The following is an 18,785-nucleotide window of genomic DNA, read 5'->3' as shown; positions in this document are numbered from 1 at the left end:
AGGTAACAAGCTTTGTGTACTTGTTCCTTGCCCCCTAACTTGTCTTACCACCCTCCTCTAAAGAAAATAAGACTTACTTTCTTTGAAAGTTGGGATTAATGACTCAATTATACCAAAATGGCATAGTTTTACTAGGTGATTCATGGGTTTCGCCATACCGTCCATCCTACTCACTCTCATGTTCTCAACATTTTCTCCATAATAAAAATAATACATTTTACTGTTTCATAGAAATGTAATGAAGGTTTCCACACATTTTTGTATAGGCACGAGGAGTGGAGATAGGAAATTCACTAATAAAACTTCACAGATCAAGATATGCAATTCTGATTCATTGTAGATGATTACATGGAGTTTGTTTTACAATGCCGTTGGACTAATCCATCTCTATGGGTAAAGCGATCTGGGGATCAGGACATCCCCAATGTTGTTGTGCCATGGATCAGCCAAGTGAGTAGCCAGATTCTCCAATGGTCCTGTTCCGGGGTAAGCCGACTGTTGGACGCAGAATCCAACAAATGCCAACAAGGCAAGACGACCTGACATAACAAATAAAATTAATTAGAGAAAACTATAAAATGGATGATCTAATGAGAAACACACTAATGAAATAGTTAAGAGAGTGCGAGAGTAGATACCATTTTTTATCTCCTTGACCTTGTACTCCTCGAATTTGACGGGGTCCTTGGAGTAGCCCAACGGGTCAAATGCTCCTCCTGGGTATTTCTTCTTCTCGGTGTCTTTCTCCATGCTGCGTTGGTGCTCCACAAAGGCGATTGCAAGGAATTCAATCACAAGGATGGTTGGGAGGGTGCCCCATGGAACTGGGTTGCCCAAGTAGGTTGCTTGCCCACCTGGCACTGCGGCCCATTCCTGTGCCTTCACCCAGTTGCCCAAGCCCAATGCCTCTGGCACCAAGATCCCTGGCTGCAAATTGCAAGGTGGCAATCCGCAGAATCAGCAATTGTTTCGGGTGTTATGCAGATATAGCTATGCGAAAACAGATGAAATTCCATTGCATCATTTTTTCAGCTCTCTACAATCGAACCCATGGACTAATCTCCATTATATTTTGCACCAATAAACATAGGGAACTAGTAATACTAAAAGGTTTTAGGCAGATATGGTTATGAGAAAACAGATGAAATCCCATTACAACATTTTTTTCGGCCCCTTATGATCAAACCCATGGACTTATCACCATTATATTTTGCACCAATAACCATGGGGAACTAGATGAAATTCCCTATATTTTGCACCAATTGTATCGGGTTTTATGTAGATACATACAACTATACAAAAACAGATGTTGCAACTTTTTTTGGCTCTCTACAGTCGAACCCATGGACTAATCCCCATTATATTTTGCACCAATAACATAAGGAATAACTAGATGAAATTCCCTATATTCTGCACCAATTGTTTCAGGTTTTTTCCTAGATACATCTATGCGAAAACAGATGAAATTCTATTGCAACATTTTTTCGCCTCTCTACCATCGAACCCAAGGACTAATAATCCCCATTATATCATGCACATAAGGAACTAGTATACTTAAAAAAGGTTTCCAAACAAACTTACAACTGCCAACATAGCCCATCTGCAGTGAATTAGCTCAGACTCTTTGAATCTCTCGAGGTTCTCGGGGACTTCACCTAGCCGAAGAGGGTCGAACCCAAAGTCACTGAAACACAAAATTACAAGACAAGTGAAAATCAAACCATTAATAGACTTTGGAAATTGGAATTCCTTACTATTCTACTAAAAAACTATATGAAACTTTAATTACCCTGGGGCCGACCCGTCTAGGTAAGGCGGGCGAGGCTGACCGGGCATCCAATCGGCCGACATGGTGAAGCGCGAAGAGGCATTAGTGCAGGCGCCAGGGAGAGCGACTGCGGTGGCGAATTTCGACTTCGATGAAGAGAGGAGGGATGGGAACACAGCTGCAACTCCACAGCTCCTCAAAGCGTTTGAAGCCATTCTCAGAGTAGTGTGGCCTTAGTGAATTGGGTGTGAGGGAAGTGGAGGGTATGAATGTATGAGAGTGGAACAAGTATATGAAGTGAGAAGACGGAGATAGAAGAATCTGAATGCTGATTCTCATTGGCTAATACAATTTGGTTCGTCCATTATTAGTGTGCCACGTGTATTTGCTAATCTATTTGACTATCTACGTGGCATATCCATTGTAGATTTTTTGATTTTGTGTGGTTGACGTCGATTGCCCCCCACCAAAAACAAATGGGTGGTTGCTCTCCACCTATTAAGACACCTTGCAGTGTCTGTTAGTACAAGAACCCAAAAGTCCGACCCGATTCTTCACTTAAAAAATCTCAATTGCATTCTGTTGTATGTTGCACTATATGAGAAATATAGATTCTATTGCAACATCAACTTTTACCAAGAACACCTCAAAACATGTGCTAATTCTTCGTTATGCGAAAAAAATAGTAAAATGGAGGGATTTTTTTTTCTTGTTGATGTGCAAGCATTGGATCTTCTTTATTAATGAGTTTGGTAAACTAATGGTAGAAATGTTTTAGTGGATTGCTCTCAGTGTTCCATAAATTTTATAATTCCATGGAATGATGGATTTAGGGTTCTAACTCTTAAGCGTGCAATATACCTGAAATTTTAAAATGAATGAACATCGAGTTTTTGCAATTAATGGATATGTAAAAAAAATAAAAAATTTAGAGAAATTTTGATTTCTTAGAGAGTGGAGAGAAAATTTTGAGATGATGAATGTCAAGTCTTTGTAATAAAAAGAGTATATATACACACAACAAATATGTTTTGGCTTCATACTCTATCGACTTCCATTTACTAAGGAGGCATTTACACCGTTTTAAAACAACAAATAATAATGTTGAGCTCACATGAATAATAATATATGTAAGAAAGTTGGAAAAACTAAGTGCAGAGAAATCCATATAATAAAATACAATGGTGAGTCCCACTCAATTATGGTTTTGAAGTATAAACATCTCTCTAAGTACAATGGAGTGGGGTCTACACTATCCTTTCGAGCGAGTTTTCACCGTAGTTTTAAAACTCGGTTTCACGTCTTGTCCATGCCATATACTGAGTTGTTTCGGACAAGTTTGAAATGTCTCGTTCAAAAGTGGAAAAAAAAATGACACATGGAGTTTTAAATCTCATTAAAAAAATTGACTTGTTGGTCCGTCTCATCCATGCTTGATACTGAGACAACTTGGGCAATACGTTTCGGTCTCGAATGAGTTTTGAAATTATGTTCTTCACCCTCTTTAACTTTGTCTTTCCTCTGCTTTCCCCTCGTTTTTTTTTAATATCCTTCCACTTTTATTATTTTTTATCTTTTACTCTTTTAACCCCAAGGAGGATGCCTATGCTAAAGGCTCATACAAACTTTATTTTTCTCTGAAATTTAATGAGGAATGTATAAGTTATAAGCACGAAGATGCTAACTTGTTACGATTGTTAAAGCCTATTCATGTTGATCTCACGATATAGGTTCAAAACTCACCTCATCATTTTATCAAGTTGAATAGATTTAGACAAGTTTTTGGTCAATGTGACATATTATAAAACTATGTTGTCAAGTGATTGATTTCTAAGGTTCCTAGCATCAAAATTATTTGTTGATTATGATTCAACATATTTTAAAAACCATGTCGTCAATATATTTTGGTATTTGTTGATTCTAGTTCTAAAGTATGTGAAATATAAATTAAAATAAAAAATGGTTAAGCACTATGAGTACCCATTGGTTTCAGTTCTCAATAATCCGGTGAAATTAGATGCCATGGTCTGGATTGCATTTTGGTATGAAAACCTATTGAATGGTAACTTTCAATTTTAGGGAACTATGGAAAGAAAATTGAGTAATCTCATTCAAAATCGAAGAGTCATTCTAATCTAACATCCTTCAACGCTGCATTGACATGGTAGTATGCAAAATATCATTTATATTTTTCTCGAGATACAAGACAAGAAATATAGGATCTTTGCACAACGCACTATCAAAAGAAAGTCCATTTAGCATTTTTCAAAAAATAAACTTCTCGAATGATGCAAAGAAATATTTTTATTTATTTATTACAAATTATGAAAAGAGTGCTGATAATATAACTTGCCAGGTGGCATACTCAAATGACTCCATGACGTGGCAAGTTTGAGAATTGTAGACCTATACGTCTTGGGATACATGATTCCCTCAGGATACATTTTTTATGAGGAAGTGCAATCATGTATCCCGAGGATTGGAGTACATTACATCACGAGTCATATTATCACGACTCGTACAAAAAAACATGGGACTAGAAAATCCCTTCTCCCAATTGTGAAGTTTTTTTTTTTCCTTTGAAGAGCACAGTCTACACAAAAATAACAACAGCATAATTATAATTTTTCTCACTAAAAAAATGAGATTAGGTAAGGTGTCTAATGTAGTAATAATGTCCATCCATGTCTCAACTCTCAACCTCATGCTAACTCACGTGTAGAAATCCGACTGTGGAGGGAGTGATATTTTGCTCGCAAAATTTCTCGTCACAGTGCTCACAGACTATCTAGCGCGTGCCACGTCAAGTCCAACGAAGGTAATTTTGTCAAGTAAGGAACATACAATACGCGCGGGTGTGAGCAAATTTTTTTCTCCCATGGAGACTCGTTCCCTCTTCTGTCTGTGGAGATAATTAGTCGCCTATCGATAACACCCCTACGGCCTCTCTTGAAAATTGACTGCAGTCTGCAACTGCAACTCTGCAAGTGAAACTGTTAAACAACCCAAGAGAGAGTTCTATACGACATACATTCCTGCTGTGTCCACCATTCCTTTTAAGTCCTCTCCCCTTCTTCACTCGCGACTTCAATTTCACCTCCAAAACAAGGGACAATTTTGCCTCTATTTTCCCCAGAAACAGATACGAAGTGAAGCTCTCTCTGATGGAGATCGCAGCAGCAGTAGCAGCCATGCCTGCTTCTGTAGTTTGCTCAACTCGCGCGTCTTCTGCAACAAAAGAAAAGAATCAACGACGCGTCGCCTTCACATTTGGTCATTTCGGTGAGGTGATTCAGAAGGATATGGAGTTCCTGAAGAAGGGTTTCAGCTTAGCTAGTAAAACGCTTCAATTTCCGAAGATCTCCAAGAACTTCAACGACCTACTTTGGCTTCGTAACCTCGAAAACCCTAACACTTCACTCGGATCCCCTCCCTCGTGGCCCCAACCTTCATATCCAGGTCACTCTCTCTATTTCTCTCCATAACCTCATAATCTATGCTCTTTGGATCATAATGTATGATCTTTAGGTTGCTTTTTGGATTATAATGTTCTCTATTGGTTAAGTTGATTGAATTTTGTTTGTGGAAGTAAATTTGAAGTTGTTAACATCTGCAAACATTTTAGAGATGCTTCACTCTTGTCAATTTGTTTCCCTATCATTGTCAATAAATAAAACAAACAAATTTACAATTTTCAAGTTTTTTTTTTTTTTTGGGGTCCAGTTTGTGTTTGATATTGAGAATGGCATTCTCATTGCAGGATTAACTGGTGTGGATTTGTTCATGGCTGATCTTAAAGCTTTGGAGGCTTACGCAAGTTACTTCCATTATTTCTCAAAGAAATGGTCTAAACCACTTCCTGAGTTCTATGATCCACAAGAAGTTGAAGAATATTTTAGTTGCAGGCCTCATGTAGTGACCCTTCGATTTCTCGAGGTATTTATTTCAAATGCTTCATGATATTATTGTCTAGTTTCTTGAATTTTGGACTCACATTTGAAGAGTTCAGCATTAGTGATGAAGTTTTGTTCTCTGAAACTGGCCCCTCGGGTCTTTGTAAGTCTATAAGTTGTATTCTTATATTCATATGAGTTTTGGATTTAAAGTCTCTAGTAGTGGCTTGTGACCCATTTAAAGGGTTGGAGTTGGACTGGCCTTTCTTCAATTTTCCTATTAGTTCTGTTTTTTATTCTAAAAAAACCTAAAATTTTAATAGCTAATTTCTTATACCTGATCAAGATGAACAAGCTACCAGGTGGGCCACTTTCTGGGATTATGATTCTTATTGGGTTTTGGTTATTTGTTATATTGGAAGGTGTTTGCTTCATTTTCTTTTGCTGCGATCAAAATGCGAACTTCAGGGATTTTCAAGTTTTATAGATCGAATGTGGATACAAATGGAAACAACTCAGAATACTACTTTGGACAACTTCTAAAAGAAACTATGCTGAACCTAGGTCCCACTTTTATCAAAGGTTAGTGAGAGTCTGGTAGAAGATTGTAGCTCAACATTTGACTGTGAGTTATGCCGATACTACCTCTAGTATGGATTTGTTTTGGTTGCTTTCTATTAAATACTTACTTTGCAAAGTTTTATTTCGGACAATTTTCTTTTCCTGCAGTCACAAGATTTCCAATATGCTAGTTATATGCCTTTGCTTGCTGTGCAGTTGGTCAGTCCCTTTCCACAAGGCCAGATATAACTGGTTCAGAGATTTCCAAGGTTAGGTGTCAGACACTCCTAACTATATTTGAAAACTGTATTACAAACATTAGTTTACTTTTTTGAAGTTTCATCTTTATTTTATCATGGACACCTCAAGATTAATTAACACAGCCATTAATAGAACCATTGTCTGTTCTATTACTCCTCTTTTCCGCCTAGACAGAATTGAATGGAGGCAGGATTTGTTTAGTCGACCCCATGTCTTTCAGACAAGCCTTTGATAATGATTTATATGGTTTTAGTTTCATTTATTTCTTTATCAATGGAACCCTTTTTCCGTTATATTGGTAAGGGTCAATGTAATAGGAGTGGAGGATCGATGTAATTGAGCTCCCTCTTCCGTTTCATAAATAGGTTAGGTCAATCAAGTTCACGCTTTAGATTCTTGAATCTAAGGTCTTTGTTGAATTCGAGGACGAAGAAGACCGAGAATAATCCAATGCCTAAGTCTAGGCCCTTTCGCTTCCGAGGGTTAGGATCAAGGGTTGGTCGAGTGAGCCTTCGCTTCCTTGGCCTAGTGCCTGTAGCTCAAGGGTCTTCAAGACTTGCGATTGAAGTGAACGTTGAGGCCCACGGTGTCAGAGATTGATAGTATTGCCGTATGTGGGAACAAACTAGTCGAATGATATAATACATACTTTGATATTGTCATTTTACTGAGTGGACATGTCAGGTCCTGTGGGTTGAGGTTTCAGATGACTCTTGACTCTTAACTATATACTTAAGTTTTTCACTTTCTAAGCACTTTAATTGCGTAGTTTCTTTGAATAATACCATTAGGATCATGAATTATTCTTTGAATTGTTATAATATATTTTAAGTTTTTATTCTGGGAAATGAAAAAATTAATCAAATCATCACTTATTCACTTTGGGCATTATTATTTGATTTCCCTCTTTCCTGGAAGTTGTGTAGATAATCCTTCAGTGGGCATGGTTTAATGTGATCTTACTTTGTATTTCACTTTTGTTCTATGTGCTATGATTGCAGGCACTATCTGAGCTGCATGATCAAATCCCTCCCTTTCCTAGGACTCTGGCTATGCAGATTATCGAGGAAGAGTTTGGCTGTCCTGTAGAAACAATCTTTAGACACATCTCTGAGGAACCTATTGCCGCTGCTTCATTTGGCCAGGTGATTGATTCTTCTTTGACAATTGCCTATTCCTTCTCATGTATCAATGCATCTTTCTGATTTCTTTCTTATTTGTTTACCCAAAATTCATTCTAGGTGTATCGTGGGAGTACTCTTGATGGTTATGATGTTGCGATAAAAATTCAGCGTCCTAATTTGCGTCATGTGGTTGTGCGAGATATCTATATTCTTCGCCTTGGGGTTTGTATTGCTTTTTTACAATTTTGTATAACTACTACCTATCTATATATCTAATCTTTGTGTTTCTCAAGGACTTTTATAATTAACTTTTTCAGCTGGGAATATTGCAAAAGGTGGCAAAAAGAAAGAGCAATCTTCGTTTATATGCTGATGAGCTTGGGAGAGGCTTAGTTGGGGAGTTGGATTACACTTTAGAGGCTGCAAATGCTTTGGAATTCAAGGTATCTTACATTTGGTTTTCCGTATTGGTTCCATTTCTTCTTGGGGAGTATCACACAGGGCTCATTTGGTAGCTACTGCTATTAAAGAGAAACTCTTCCGTGCATGGGCCTTGGTTTCACTCTTTTAAAAATAGGGCTCTTCCATCCATTTTTGTCATTTTTAATCATTTTGTCTTCAATAAATCATTGCAAACTGTTGAGGCTACTATCCAATCACTTTTAAGACAAAGTATTGTCCATTTACTTTTAACCTATACTCTTTGGAATGATTCTTTATGCTAGCCGTATAAGTAAATGTTATAGGGGAACAATTGTTTTTACATACTTAGGCGTGCAGTGAGGCACTTCACTAGTCAAAGCCTTGAGGCATAAGCTTCAAGGGTAAGGTAAGAGTCTTACGTGCATGGAAATTTTAAATAGATAATAAATAATTAAATATACAAATAAATAAATAGAAAATAAATCTAAAAAAGGGAAAATATTGATTTTTTTTTGACAATTCACAATTTTCATATTCCGAAATCCAATATAAAAATCCAAATTCCACATTCTTGTTCTTCTTCATTTGTTCACTAAAGAATTTGTTGATGAAAAGAAGAGGAAGAAGAGATGAATGAAGAGAAATAGAAGAACAAAGAACAGGAGGGTAGAAGAAGAATATCAAGGTTTGGTAGTTCTGCTGAGAACAAATGAGAAAAATAAAGAGGAAGAATAACTGGGTTCATATTTCCATGAGATTCATTTTCCCATGACCATCCGTGTTCCCTTACTCTGCAATCACCCTAAGAAGAAAAGAAAATGGAGTTGGAATTCAAGTTTGGTTTGTAAAGAGCTAGCGTTGCAGAGATTGCTGGAGTTGTAGACCAACTAGGGCTTAAGTTGCAGAGAACTAGAGATTAGGGTTTTTGAGATTAGATAAGTAGGGACGAAAACTGATGTAAAAAAGTTTATTTTTATTTTTATGTTAACTGTTATAAGAGGCCCAAATTTCTAATGATAAAGACCTCTTATAATGATACTCACAAACAGAGAGAATGAAAGAAGTAATACACGATGTTCCCATAAGCAATATAACTTAGTCAGAGCTCAGAAGGAGCTAAAATGGCATGCGCCTCACTAAAGTGTTCATTTTTTTAAATGTCTCTTCGAATAAAATGTTACCTTTGAGGGGAAAAAGCCTTTACTTAATGCCTTAGGCTTCTTTTTTTTACCACCTCATCCTTAGGTGCACGTCAATGTTTATGCCTCTGATGCCTTTGTAAACACCGGTGACATTGTCTAAAAGAAACATCTGTGGTGAATGGAGATTTAAGGTTGTCTTTTTTATGTTTCCCTACCACCTTCCACCTGCAACTCAAACACATTGATTATGACTGCTTCTGCTGGGGTCTTTGTTATTGTTCTTTCCTTTTTCTTGTTCCATCTTTTGGATGCTATTTCAAACGTTGATCATTTCTTGCTTATAAACCAATGTGCAATGAATAAATATTAGTCATATTTGATTTATTTCATGGATTATATGCCCTTCTTCACTATATCCCTTTCTGCTTTCTACAGGAAGTTCATTCCCGCTTCTCTTTTATTTTTGTTCCAAAAGTATTTAGAAGTTTAAGCCGAAAGAGGGTTCTGACCATGGAGTGGGTGGTTGGTGAAAATCCAAATGAGTTACTTTTGGGATCTACGAGAAGCTCGACTGATCATGGTTCTGGGTATTTAGAAAGGCAGCAACATGAGGCCAAAAAGCGTCTTCTTGATCTGGTATGTAATAACTAATGGTTAATGTTTCTGCTTGCTTACTTTGTTCATCTCTCTATTGGGTTCCTAGGAGGAGCCTAGTGATGTTTGAGATTGTAAAAAGTTCTTAATATTTTCGTTAGTGTTTGTTGGTTCTTTAAGGTAGGTTATATGATTATGATGTGCATTCAAAATAATGGATGCCCAATATTTGAAACATTTTTATCTGAGAGTGTCACTTTTGCATTGCTTGTCTTTTTTTGGAGGGGCTCTTATCTTAGTCTACTCTTGAGTTTTATACTGCCCTCTTCTTGGATGATATGGTTGCCATCATTTCTTCTTTAAATTTAAGCACACAAATCCCTTCTTAATTTGTGTAACTTGGGTGCCCTGGACTTCTTATTTCCAACAAGAATGCCATGAGGGGACTTGGAGAGTTTTTCTATGTGGTAAAATTAGTAAAGGATATGTGACTACACTTTTATATGCTAAATAGAATCTTTCTTTTGTATTGATGCTTTAATTGCTGAATGGGCATGCCCCATATGTGCTGAAGTTCTAATCGACCTCTGTATACAACTGCTTGTTCAGGCATGTTAGCTGGTTCTTGGGGGTTGAATTATATATGATGGCTAAATTTATTAGATGATATTATCGATAGTACAAAAACATTTAGACATATAGAAATATGTGGCTGTTTTAAACTCACCATATGACAGATCCTATGAAGGTGATGTTACTGGCTTAAAAAAGTATGTTCAAGGGATTGTAACCAAAGTTTGAAACCTTGTATTGTTCCATTGTTTTGGTTTTTGGGATGAAAGTACTTCCAATTTTGTTGTTGTTGTTAATGATGAAAATGTCTTGGACTGTATCTAGGGTCATCTCTCTTTGAATCACAATTCTTATAGAAGTGATTCCGTAGAAGCACTTCGGTTGAAAGCAGATTATGCCAAATAGGGCATCAATTTATTCTATAGATCCTGATCTTCAATGTCAACATAAACTGTCATCATTGTGCCTCTTTTATCGATAGGGATTAGTTGTTAGACTTCCAACTTCCAGGAGCAGTATCACTTTCCTTTTTGTGGGTTGATTTAGCTAAATCTTAAATTTACTCTAGTACTCTCAATAAACCATCTTAACTAATAAATAATCTTTTCTTTAATGATCCAAGGTAGGTAAAGGAGTGGAAGCATCACTGATTCAACTCCTCGAAACAGGCTTATTACATGCTGATCCTCATTTTGGGAACTTGCGTTACACAGCTTCAGGACAAATTGGGTACATTCTACCGACAATTTTTCCATAAAATTTGTTTGTTTGTTTCCTTGTTTTTTCTTTTTCCAATCAGTAACTAAAACATTTTATTACAAGCAAATGGGAAGACAAAGGGAAAGAGTTTGAAGAAGAAACCTATAAAGTTATGCTTGCATCTTCATACACTAAACACCCTCGCTCTTTGTTTTGATTAATACCTCTTTGGCTAAGAGGTGTATGTGGTCATTAGCTGACTTTGTTCAAGAGAGAGCCAGATGTTCATAGTCCCAAATTCTTTGATTCAATGAGATCCATACACCTACTTTCCAGATTCACATTGCTAGAATTACCTCTAAAACAATTCCCCCATGTTCCAGCCCTTGATTTTTTTAGATCCTTCTATGAAATAATTTGCAGTCTTTATATGAATAATGCCACCCGAAGTGGCCCAAAAAAACAAGAGTAACTCTATTTCCTGGAATAGTCTTCCAATTTCCCCAAGGTTCCTGTTATAATCCCTAAGTACCTTTCTCCATGAGATAAAGAGTTTGTTTTACTTATGTTAGCTCTGGTTGATAGTTCATTGGGAAAATACCAGAAGTTCTGTTTCTATTATACCTTTGTCCCGTCGACTTATTGTTCCTCTCTTGCTTTATTCATTAGGTTTCTGGATTTTGGTTTGATTTGTCGGATGGAGAAGAAACATCAGTTAGCCATGCTGGCATCCATAGTCCACATAGTGAATGGGGACTGGGCTGCCCTGGTTCAAGATCTGACTGAAATGGATGTTGTAATGCCGGGTACTAGTCTCCGCCGTGTGACTGTGGTATGACTATGATCTTTACTATTCTTTTTACACATTTATTAACAAGGGAATTTGACTTTTCCAGCCAAAGCTTACATTTGGGTTCAAATTATAATTCAGGATTTGGAAGATTCCTTGGGCGAAGTTGAATTTAAAGATGGAATTCCTGTTATCAAGTTCAGTCGGGTGAGTTTCGATCTTTATGTCACTGTAGTAGTTATGACACCTTGTATTTTCACCATTCGAATACTCTCATTGTTTATTAGATAGAGTTCCATATCGATTGGATCTCATTCTGAAAAACCTAAGGTATTCCTCTTTTTTGTGGTCAATACCTGATAAATAGAAAAAATATTGTTGATAAAACAGAGAAAGCCTGAGAAGTTGGCCTGGGTTCTACCTGTAAGGTCCAGGTGGGTGCCCATGCAGGTGAGTCAGTACCTGGGATCCATTGAAAGTCCAAGCAACGAGTGTTTTTTTTGTTTTGGCCTTGTTAGGTTTTATGTGTGATGATGGGGTCTTGATCCCAGGTCTGTGGTAACTTTACCACCTCAACGAGGTGGCACCTTCTGTTCAAATGATAGTAATCATCTGTCCATCACCTTTTTTATTTGAACAATCGATGATTCTATTTAATGGTTGTTATCATCAAATCGGCAGACTTTTTACCTATGGGCTCTCCTGCTGCCTTGTGAACTATTGGTATGAACTCCGCCGTTTGTTAACCACTTGTACCTTATATGGAAAACAGGAATTCACATTTTCTTAAGGACATCCCAGGTTTCCTTTTTCATATTTGAGTAATATGACCATTAACTAATAGTTAATAAATATGCTATTTATAAGTATAGAAAAATCGGAGATTTGACTTCTATTTCTCAGATTTGTTTTGGATTTATGATCATACTATGATTTATCGGTCCTGCTTTATTTGTTTTTCCCACTCCTCTGTCCAGTCTTGCACACTTGTTACCTACTGGCCTATATTCAGACTTGCTGACTACCCTAATTATTTTTGAAGGTTCTTGGTAACATCTTGACTGTGGCCCTCAAGCATCATTTCCGCATGCCTCCATATTATACTCTTGTGCTTCGTTCTCTAGCTTCCTTGGAAGGTAAGATACACGTCAAAATCCTTGCAGTTCTCCTGTTTGCCGTCTAGTCTTATATGCTTATTATACATCAAAATAAGATGATACATAAATACCCAACTAATCATAAATCATTTATATATATATATATATATATATGGGGGTGGTTCAGCAGGCCTAAAGTTTGCCAAACATTGTGCCAAACATTTTTCAAAACATGGGTTAGAAGCTTTGGAATAATCAGCATATTCCAAAACTTCTAAACCCATCAAAAGTGATTTACAAAAATTGGACGATCCACGATTCTTCAACTTGTAAACTAGGGTTAGAAGTTTCAAAATGAGCTGATTTCTGGTGAGGATGATCTCTTCACTGTAGAGATCATCCTCACAAAAAATCAGCCTATTCCAAAACTTCTAACCTCATCAAAAGTGATTTACAAAAAAGGTTTGGCACAATGTTTGGCAAACTTTAGGGCTGCCGAACCGCTCCCTATATATATATATATATATAGATATATATATATATATAAATCATAAATCACTTATGCAATTGAATGTATATTACAGGCAATTTACAAGTCCTTGCTACCAGCAATTTGTAATTTTTTTTTATAAATTTTTAGTATACTTTTTCTAAAAATAATATTTTGGTTGAATTTTACAGATTATCAAAATTTCTGTGAAAATATCTTGCATTTTTATACTTGAACTTTGATTATTTTGGTTGAAATTTCTCACTTACTGAAATATTTCTTGAAACAAATGGTGATTCTCACCAAAATATATTCAAAAGAGTAATGATTTCTGACGCCCCCTCTGCCACATGCTCCCTGATGTGGCATGTGCTAGAACCATAGATTATTTTCCCCGGGATACACAAATGCACATATTTATGGGGATGTACAGTTGTGCATCCCGAGGGAAAAATCTATGGTTCTGGCCCATGCCACATCAGGGTGTGTGTGTGTGTCAGAGGGGGTGCCAGAAAATCCCAACTCTATACAAAAATAAACAATTGGTTAAATTTAGTGTCGAGTCGTATGAAAATGGAAATATTTTAGTATATTTCGTGGAAATATGTTGAAATTTAACACCATGATCCTAACAATTACCATGCCTTCCAGTTAATAATTATTTTTACTTGTGGGCTTTCTCAGGATTGGCTTTAGCTGCAGATCGAGACTTTAAGACATTTGAAGCCGCATACCCTTATGTTGTTCGGAAACTTCTCACAGATAATTCAGCTGCCTCAAGGAGAATTTTACATTCGGTATGGTCCTTTTGAAAACCGTTCACTGTGTTTCTTATCTTTACTAGGTTATGACATGTTGGCATTTCTTTTCGACTTGTCTTTTCTGTACACATTAGAGCTGATTTACTTTTTCTATGCATAATATTTTTTTTTGTGTGAAGATTTTAAGAATGTTATGTTAACCGCAACATGGTACTTTTTGAGTCAATGGCCTTGTCGATGCACATACATGTACCCAGTCTGGACATACTTGCATGTCATGTGAATAATAGCTAATGTTTTCTCAAAAAGAGAGTTGATGTCTTACATCTCGTGTCACACTTCATTAAGTTGTTAAAAAGGCTACAGTTATTTGATAGGGTACCCTTTTTGTAATTCCTCTTGGCTTTGTGGTGTATGGAAACGTTATATGCTTTTCATATGTGTTTCTTATTTTATTGGAAAACCTTCTGATTTGAACATACGTATGTACGGGTGTGTCTATGTTTTGGGTTCTTGAAGTCACCCTGTTAGACACCTTGTTATCTGGTAACAGGTGGAACATAGATACAGGTGGCACACATATAAGGAGTCAAAACTACCATGTGATGGGTCTCACTCATGAGCCTTGCAATTTCAGAAAAGCAAAAGGAAAAAAACCTATGGGATGATAGTAAAAAACCCTATCTATTGGTCTTTTGGATTGTTGAAAAGAATTTAATGAACAATCCATAAGAAATGTTTAATCAGATGGTCTCTATCATCCATTTTGATTGATTTTCAATCTACGAGATCTTTACGTGGGATCTCTAGCATGGCAGTTCAAACTTAGCATGCTTCTGTTCAATTTTGCATTATTCTTGATACTCCTTTTTCAAACTGTCTATTCTCATCTATAATATGAGACTATATTTTTCTTACTGCCTACTGGTAATCTCTGTTCTTTAGGACTTCATTAATTACCTTTCTTTTTTTACCAAAGTTTAAAATATTGTTTATATGCAATGTTTCAGTTAGGAGAAAAACCGAAATGGTCTCGATTGAACATTTTCGAAAATTTTAATTTTTCTGGGTTAATGTTTCGTTCCGGTCTCGACCAAGAGCAGGAAATGCCACAAAACTATGAACCATGATTACTACTTGTTGTTTGATTTTTTCAGGCAGTTCTGAACAGAAGGAAGGAATTCCAATGGAAGAAACTTGCACTTTTCTTAAGAGTAGGTGCAACTAGGTAAGCTATACTGTATGGTGTTTTTCTGAATTAATTGTTCATTGGTAATTTCTTCAGATGATTGTCTTAGAGCTTTTATGGTTGTTTCTTCTGATCTCAATTTCTGGTCTTTGATCTTTCTTACTGCAAAGTTCATTACACTCGCTCACATTTTGGTGGATCTAACTGGAAGGTCCTCCTCACACCCAATGTAGCAAGGTGAACCCATGAAATTATGGCAGTACACGTGGAGACATTGATGTGTGATTGATGGATCTAGGAATTGGCACATCTAAGGACTAAGGTTTTTGAGTTTGTATGAGTTCACCTTGCAACAAGGAATTATGTCAATATAACTGGATAATCATGTTTTGTTTCTAGAAAGATCTTAGAGATCTTGGCAGCTGCCACATCATGAAAATAGTATGGTGTAATGGTATAGCACCACAATATGCTTCCCATCATCATAAACCACATCTATATTAATTGTTAAAAGTTGCGTTAACTCATAGGAAAATTTATAGGATAATGCCTTATTACTTCCGAAATGTCATGTGGGGCTCCTTAAGCGCCTAGTGACCATATGAATGTACCTATATAGATGTGAGGATTTATCCACCAAAGAACTGACTTCTCATTGAGGGAAGCCATCAGACTGACCCGCCTAACCTACTAAAGCGAGGAGGGGAAGCTTGATGGAACTAACTTGTTAGTGAAATTGCATGGTCAGGCTACAGATACTCTAGATCTAGTAAACACCCTCCCCTTGGAAAACATGGTGGAAGCTATACATTAGGCATTATTTGCTCTATTTTATCTGATTGGAGAATGGCTTGTGGAATCCATTTTGAAAGAGTTGATTATGTTTGTATTCATTACTACTTTTAGTTTTTTCAAGATCGTTTAATTGATTATAAACCCTAGCATTTCTTTTCCATTTTATTCCCAAGTTACAATATCTTTTGGTATGTTGGATTCAGAAAAGGATTGGATAGGGTTAAACCATCAAACTCCGAACCTTCTCTCAAGTATGCTCCAACTGGGCGTAGTGGTGTTTTTGATGTCATGAACTTAGTCCTGGGACTTCTACCATCTAAAGATGGTGTTGTGCTGAGAAGACTTCTATTGACTGCGGTACGTTCCTTCAAGTCAGGATTTGTTCCCTTTTCCTAATGACTTTACTTATTATAATACATTTTTATTATCAAATCCTCTTTGTACGTGGTAGATTTTTAATTAGTAATAACTTGCAGCATGACATCTTTTGCTTCCATTATTTCCATCTGACCCTCGTCAGCAGTCCTGAATGAATTATGTTCGTCTATAGGATGTTTAGGGTCATTGTGATCTAAGATGCTGATACAGATACCAGTACAGCAAATGGGGATACAATTTTTTTTTCTTCTTTTCTGAAGACATCGACATGGTTGTGTATCCTGCCAATATTCCAATAACATGCTTTAGTTTTTCAATTTTTAAAGCAAAACATTTTTGTTGTATTTATTTAGATCATGCCAAATGTTTGGGCCGTTTAATATTGCAAGGATTTTTATGGCAAGATCTGTTACATTAATTTACCGATATGACAAAACAAATGAAGAAATTGTACTCGAGTTAGGGAATAACCATGAATGACAAGTAAACTAGGGAATAAAGAAATCGTATGGTAGAAGTATATGCAGTGTTGGGTATTGGTATCAACATCATATTATGTCGATACTATGCTGGAAGTATCCGGTATCATTTGGGCCTGGAGGTCTCTTGGGTGGGCTCAACTAACTCAATTGTCTAGACACATCTACGTGGTTTAGAGCATGGAATTAATGCTGATCTGTCATCTGAAACCATCTTCTTCAATATCACTTGTGCATTGGGATCTTAAAACTCTCCAATTGTTTTAATGATGAACAGGATGGAGCTTCTCTAATCCGAGCAATGGTTTCAAAGGAGGCAATCTTCTTCCGCCAACAAGCTAGTAGGGTTATCGCTGATGTGCTCTACCAATGGATGGTCAAAGCTCTTGGTCAAGGTAATGCCATAGGCCGTCACAGTTCTCGTGTGACATTGGTGAGTGGAACCATCAACAAAGATGTGAGTTCGTCTTCTGGACAACTTGCTCCTCCCTTATATGATTATCAATCTATCCTGAGAGATCGACGGTTGAAAGTGATTTTTTACAAGATACTAGAGTCGGGCAGGGGAGATCCTCTATTGATGCTCAGATTCTACTGGACTTCATTTGTGATGTTGGTCTCAGCTTCTGCCTTGGCTTTTCATCGAATTCTTGTTTCCTGGTCAGAGTTACACATGCCTTCTGTGTCATTTGCTCCAATGCGTTTCGCTGTCAGTTCCTAATGTACGTATGCACTTCCAAGGTGTTTTTTGAAACTAGAAACATGTATATATCCAAGATGGAACCCCCAAATATTATCCTTTTTTTTTTTTTCTTCTTGTTGGTATAAGGAAGATTGATAGTGTTCTTTGGACAAAGAGAATAATGATAATATTTGTTGTGCATAATCAATCAGGTGCAGGGATAAACCTTGTCCTGGATATACTAATTCGGACCTAGAACTATCTGCCATTAGGCTTACAAGTAAATGTAACAAATTTATTCTCATTTCTAATTGTAAAACTGTTTTTTTTGTTCTTCTAAGAATGGAGATTGTACCTGAGAAACACTTTCTTTTGAAAGATTGAAATCTTATTAATAAAAAATTCAAAGAATTTTGTCCTCTTCATCCCTGTGGCATCAGATCATGTTTTTGGATGTCATAAGGGGAGCTCAACGACTCTTAGTAAGATTTCAGACTTACTTGTTAGGGCTCATTCAAGCATAGCCGAATTCACTTATAGATGGCCCAACGCAGCGTAAGAAAAAATAAATATAAGGAGCACACAATTTATTTTATTTGAATGATTCTTATCAACACCAGTCGACCACTGATAGAAATCCAATTTGATAAAAGCAATATTTGAGAAAATAAATATAACATAAAATGGTATACAATTTGGCATTGTGGATCAACAAATCAATGAAGGTAAAAAAAAAAAAAAGAGAATTTCGCATATGGAAATTATTTATTTATTTATTTAAATTATACCTCTAAAAATTACATTTTTCAAGAAAAATTATTTTTCCCCATACAGATCCGATAGGCACTTAAAGAAAGAGAGCAGCTATTGGCACCCCAGATTTGACCCAAATTCTTAAATTATTTATCACTACACTCTTCAAACTTTGGAAACAAAGGTTTGGCTCAAATAATGTTCTCAACGGTACAAAACCTTCTAACACTCATTTAAACAATTTCAGTTTTAAACCCTCAAAATTATAAATTTAGAGAAAAAAAAAAAGAAAAAAAACAAAAACAATATGAGCAAGATTCTATTGGCAACACC

General features: G+C 36.4%; 2 protein-coding genes across 2 annotated transcripts; one reads left to right on the top strand and one right to left on the bottom strand.

The window, feature by feature from the left end:
* Positions 1–303: 303 nt before the first annotated feature.
* LHCA1 (chlorophyll a-b binding protein 6) lies at positions 304–2,046 on the bottom strand. Its single transcript, XM_086423985.1, has 4 exons — positions 1,790–2,046; positions 1,582–1,684; positions 639–927; positions 304–539 (listed from the first exon to the last, which is right to left on the bottom strand). The coding sequence occupies exons 1-4, from the start codon at positions 1,981–1,983 to the stop codon at positions 388–390; spliced, it is 738 nt and encodes a 245-aa protein (XP_086280111.1). The 5' UTR covers positions 1,984–2,046; the 3' UTR covers positions 304–387.
* A 2,590-nt stretch (positions 2,047–4,636) lies between these two features.
* Positions 4,637–18,003, top strand: ATATH8 (Protein kinase superfamily protein). Its single transcript, XM_086422436.1, has 16 exons — positions 4,637–5,227; positions 5,529–5,704; positions 6,084–6,243; positions 6,439–6,491; positions 7,485–7,628; positions 7,725–7,829; positions 7,925–8,050; positions 9,608–9,808; positions 10,962–11,068; positions 11,708–11,870; positions 11,970–12,035; positions 12,871–12,964; positions 14,100–14,212; positions 15,334–15,404; positions 16,364–16,517; positions 17,295–18,003. The coding sequence occupies exons 1-16, from the start codon at positions 4,933–4,935 to the stop codon at positions 17,736–17,738; spliced, it is 2,472 nt and encodes an 823-aa protein (XP_086278562.1). The 5' UTR covers positions 4,637–4,932; the 3' UTR covers positions 17,739–18,003.
* Positions 18,004–18,785: the final 782 nt, after the last annotated feature.

This window comes from Akebia trifoliata, chromosome 14 (genome assembly GCF_017979445.1).
Source record: "Akebia trifoliata isolate Shusen 1 chromosome 14, ASM1797944v1, whole genome shotgun sequence".
Classification (NCBI taxonomy): domain Eukaryota; kingdom Viridiplantae; phylum Streptophyta; class Magnoliopsida; order Ranunculales; family Lardizabalaceae; genus Akebia; species Akebia trifoliata.
This window is presented reverse-complemented; position numbering and strand designations above follow the sequence as displayed.

What these genes read in the sequence shown, in the direction of transcription:
- LHCA1 (XM_086423985.1), bottom strand. Translation starts at nt 1,983, where the DNA reads ATGGCTTCAAACGCTTTGAGGAGCTGTGGAGTTGCAGCTGTGTTCCCA. An exon ending in CTAGACGGGTCGGCCCCAGG is followed by an intron (nt 1,685 to 1,789) that starts GTAATTAAAGTT and finishes TTTGTGTTTCAG; the next exon opens with TGACTTTGGGTTCGACCCTC. An exon ending in GGTCAAGGAGATAAAAAATG is followed by an intron (nt 540 to 638) that starts GTATCTACTCTC and finishes TTGTTATGTCAG; the next exon opens with GTCGTCTTGCCTTGTTGGCA.
- ATATH8 (XM_086422436.1), top strand. Translation starts at nt 4,933, where the DNA reads ATGGAGATCGCAGCAGCAGTAGCAGCCATGCCTGCTTCTGTAGTTTGC. An exon ending in CAAATGCTTTGGAATTCAAG is followed by an intron (nt 8,051 to 9,607) that starts GTATCTTACATT and finishes TGCTTTCTACAG; the next exon opens with GAAGTTCATTCCCGCTTCTC. An exon ending in ACAGCTTCAGGACAAATTGG is followed by an intron (nt 11,069 to 11,707) that starts GTACATTCTACC and finishes TTTATTCATTAG; the next exon opens with GTTTCTGGATTTTGGTTTGA.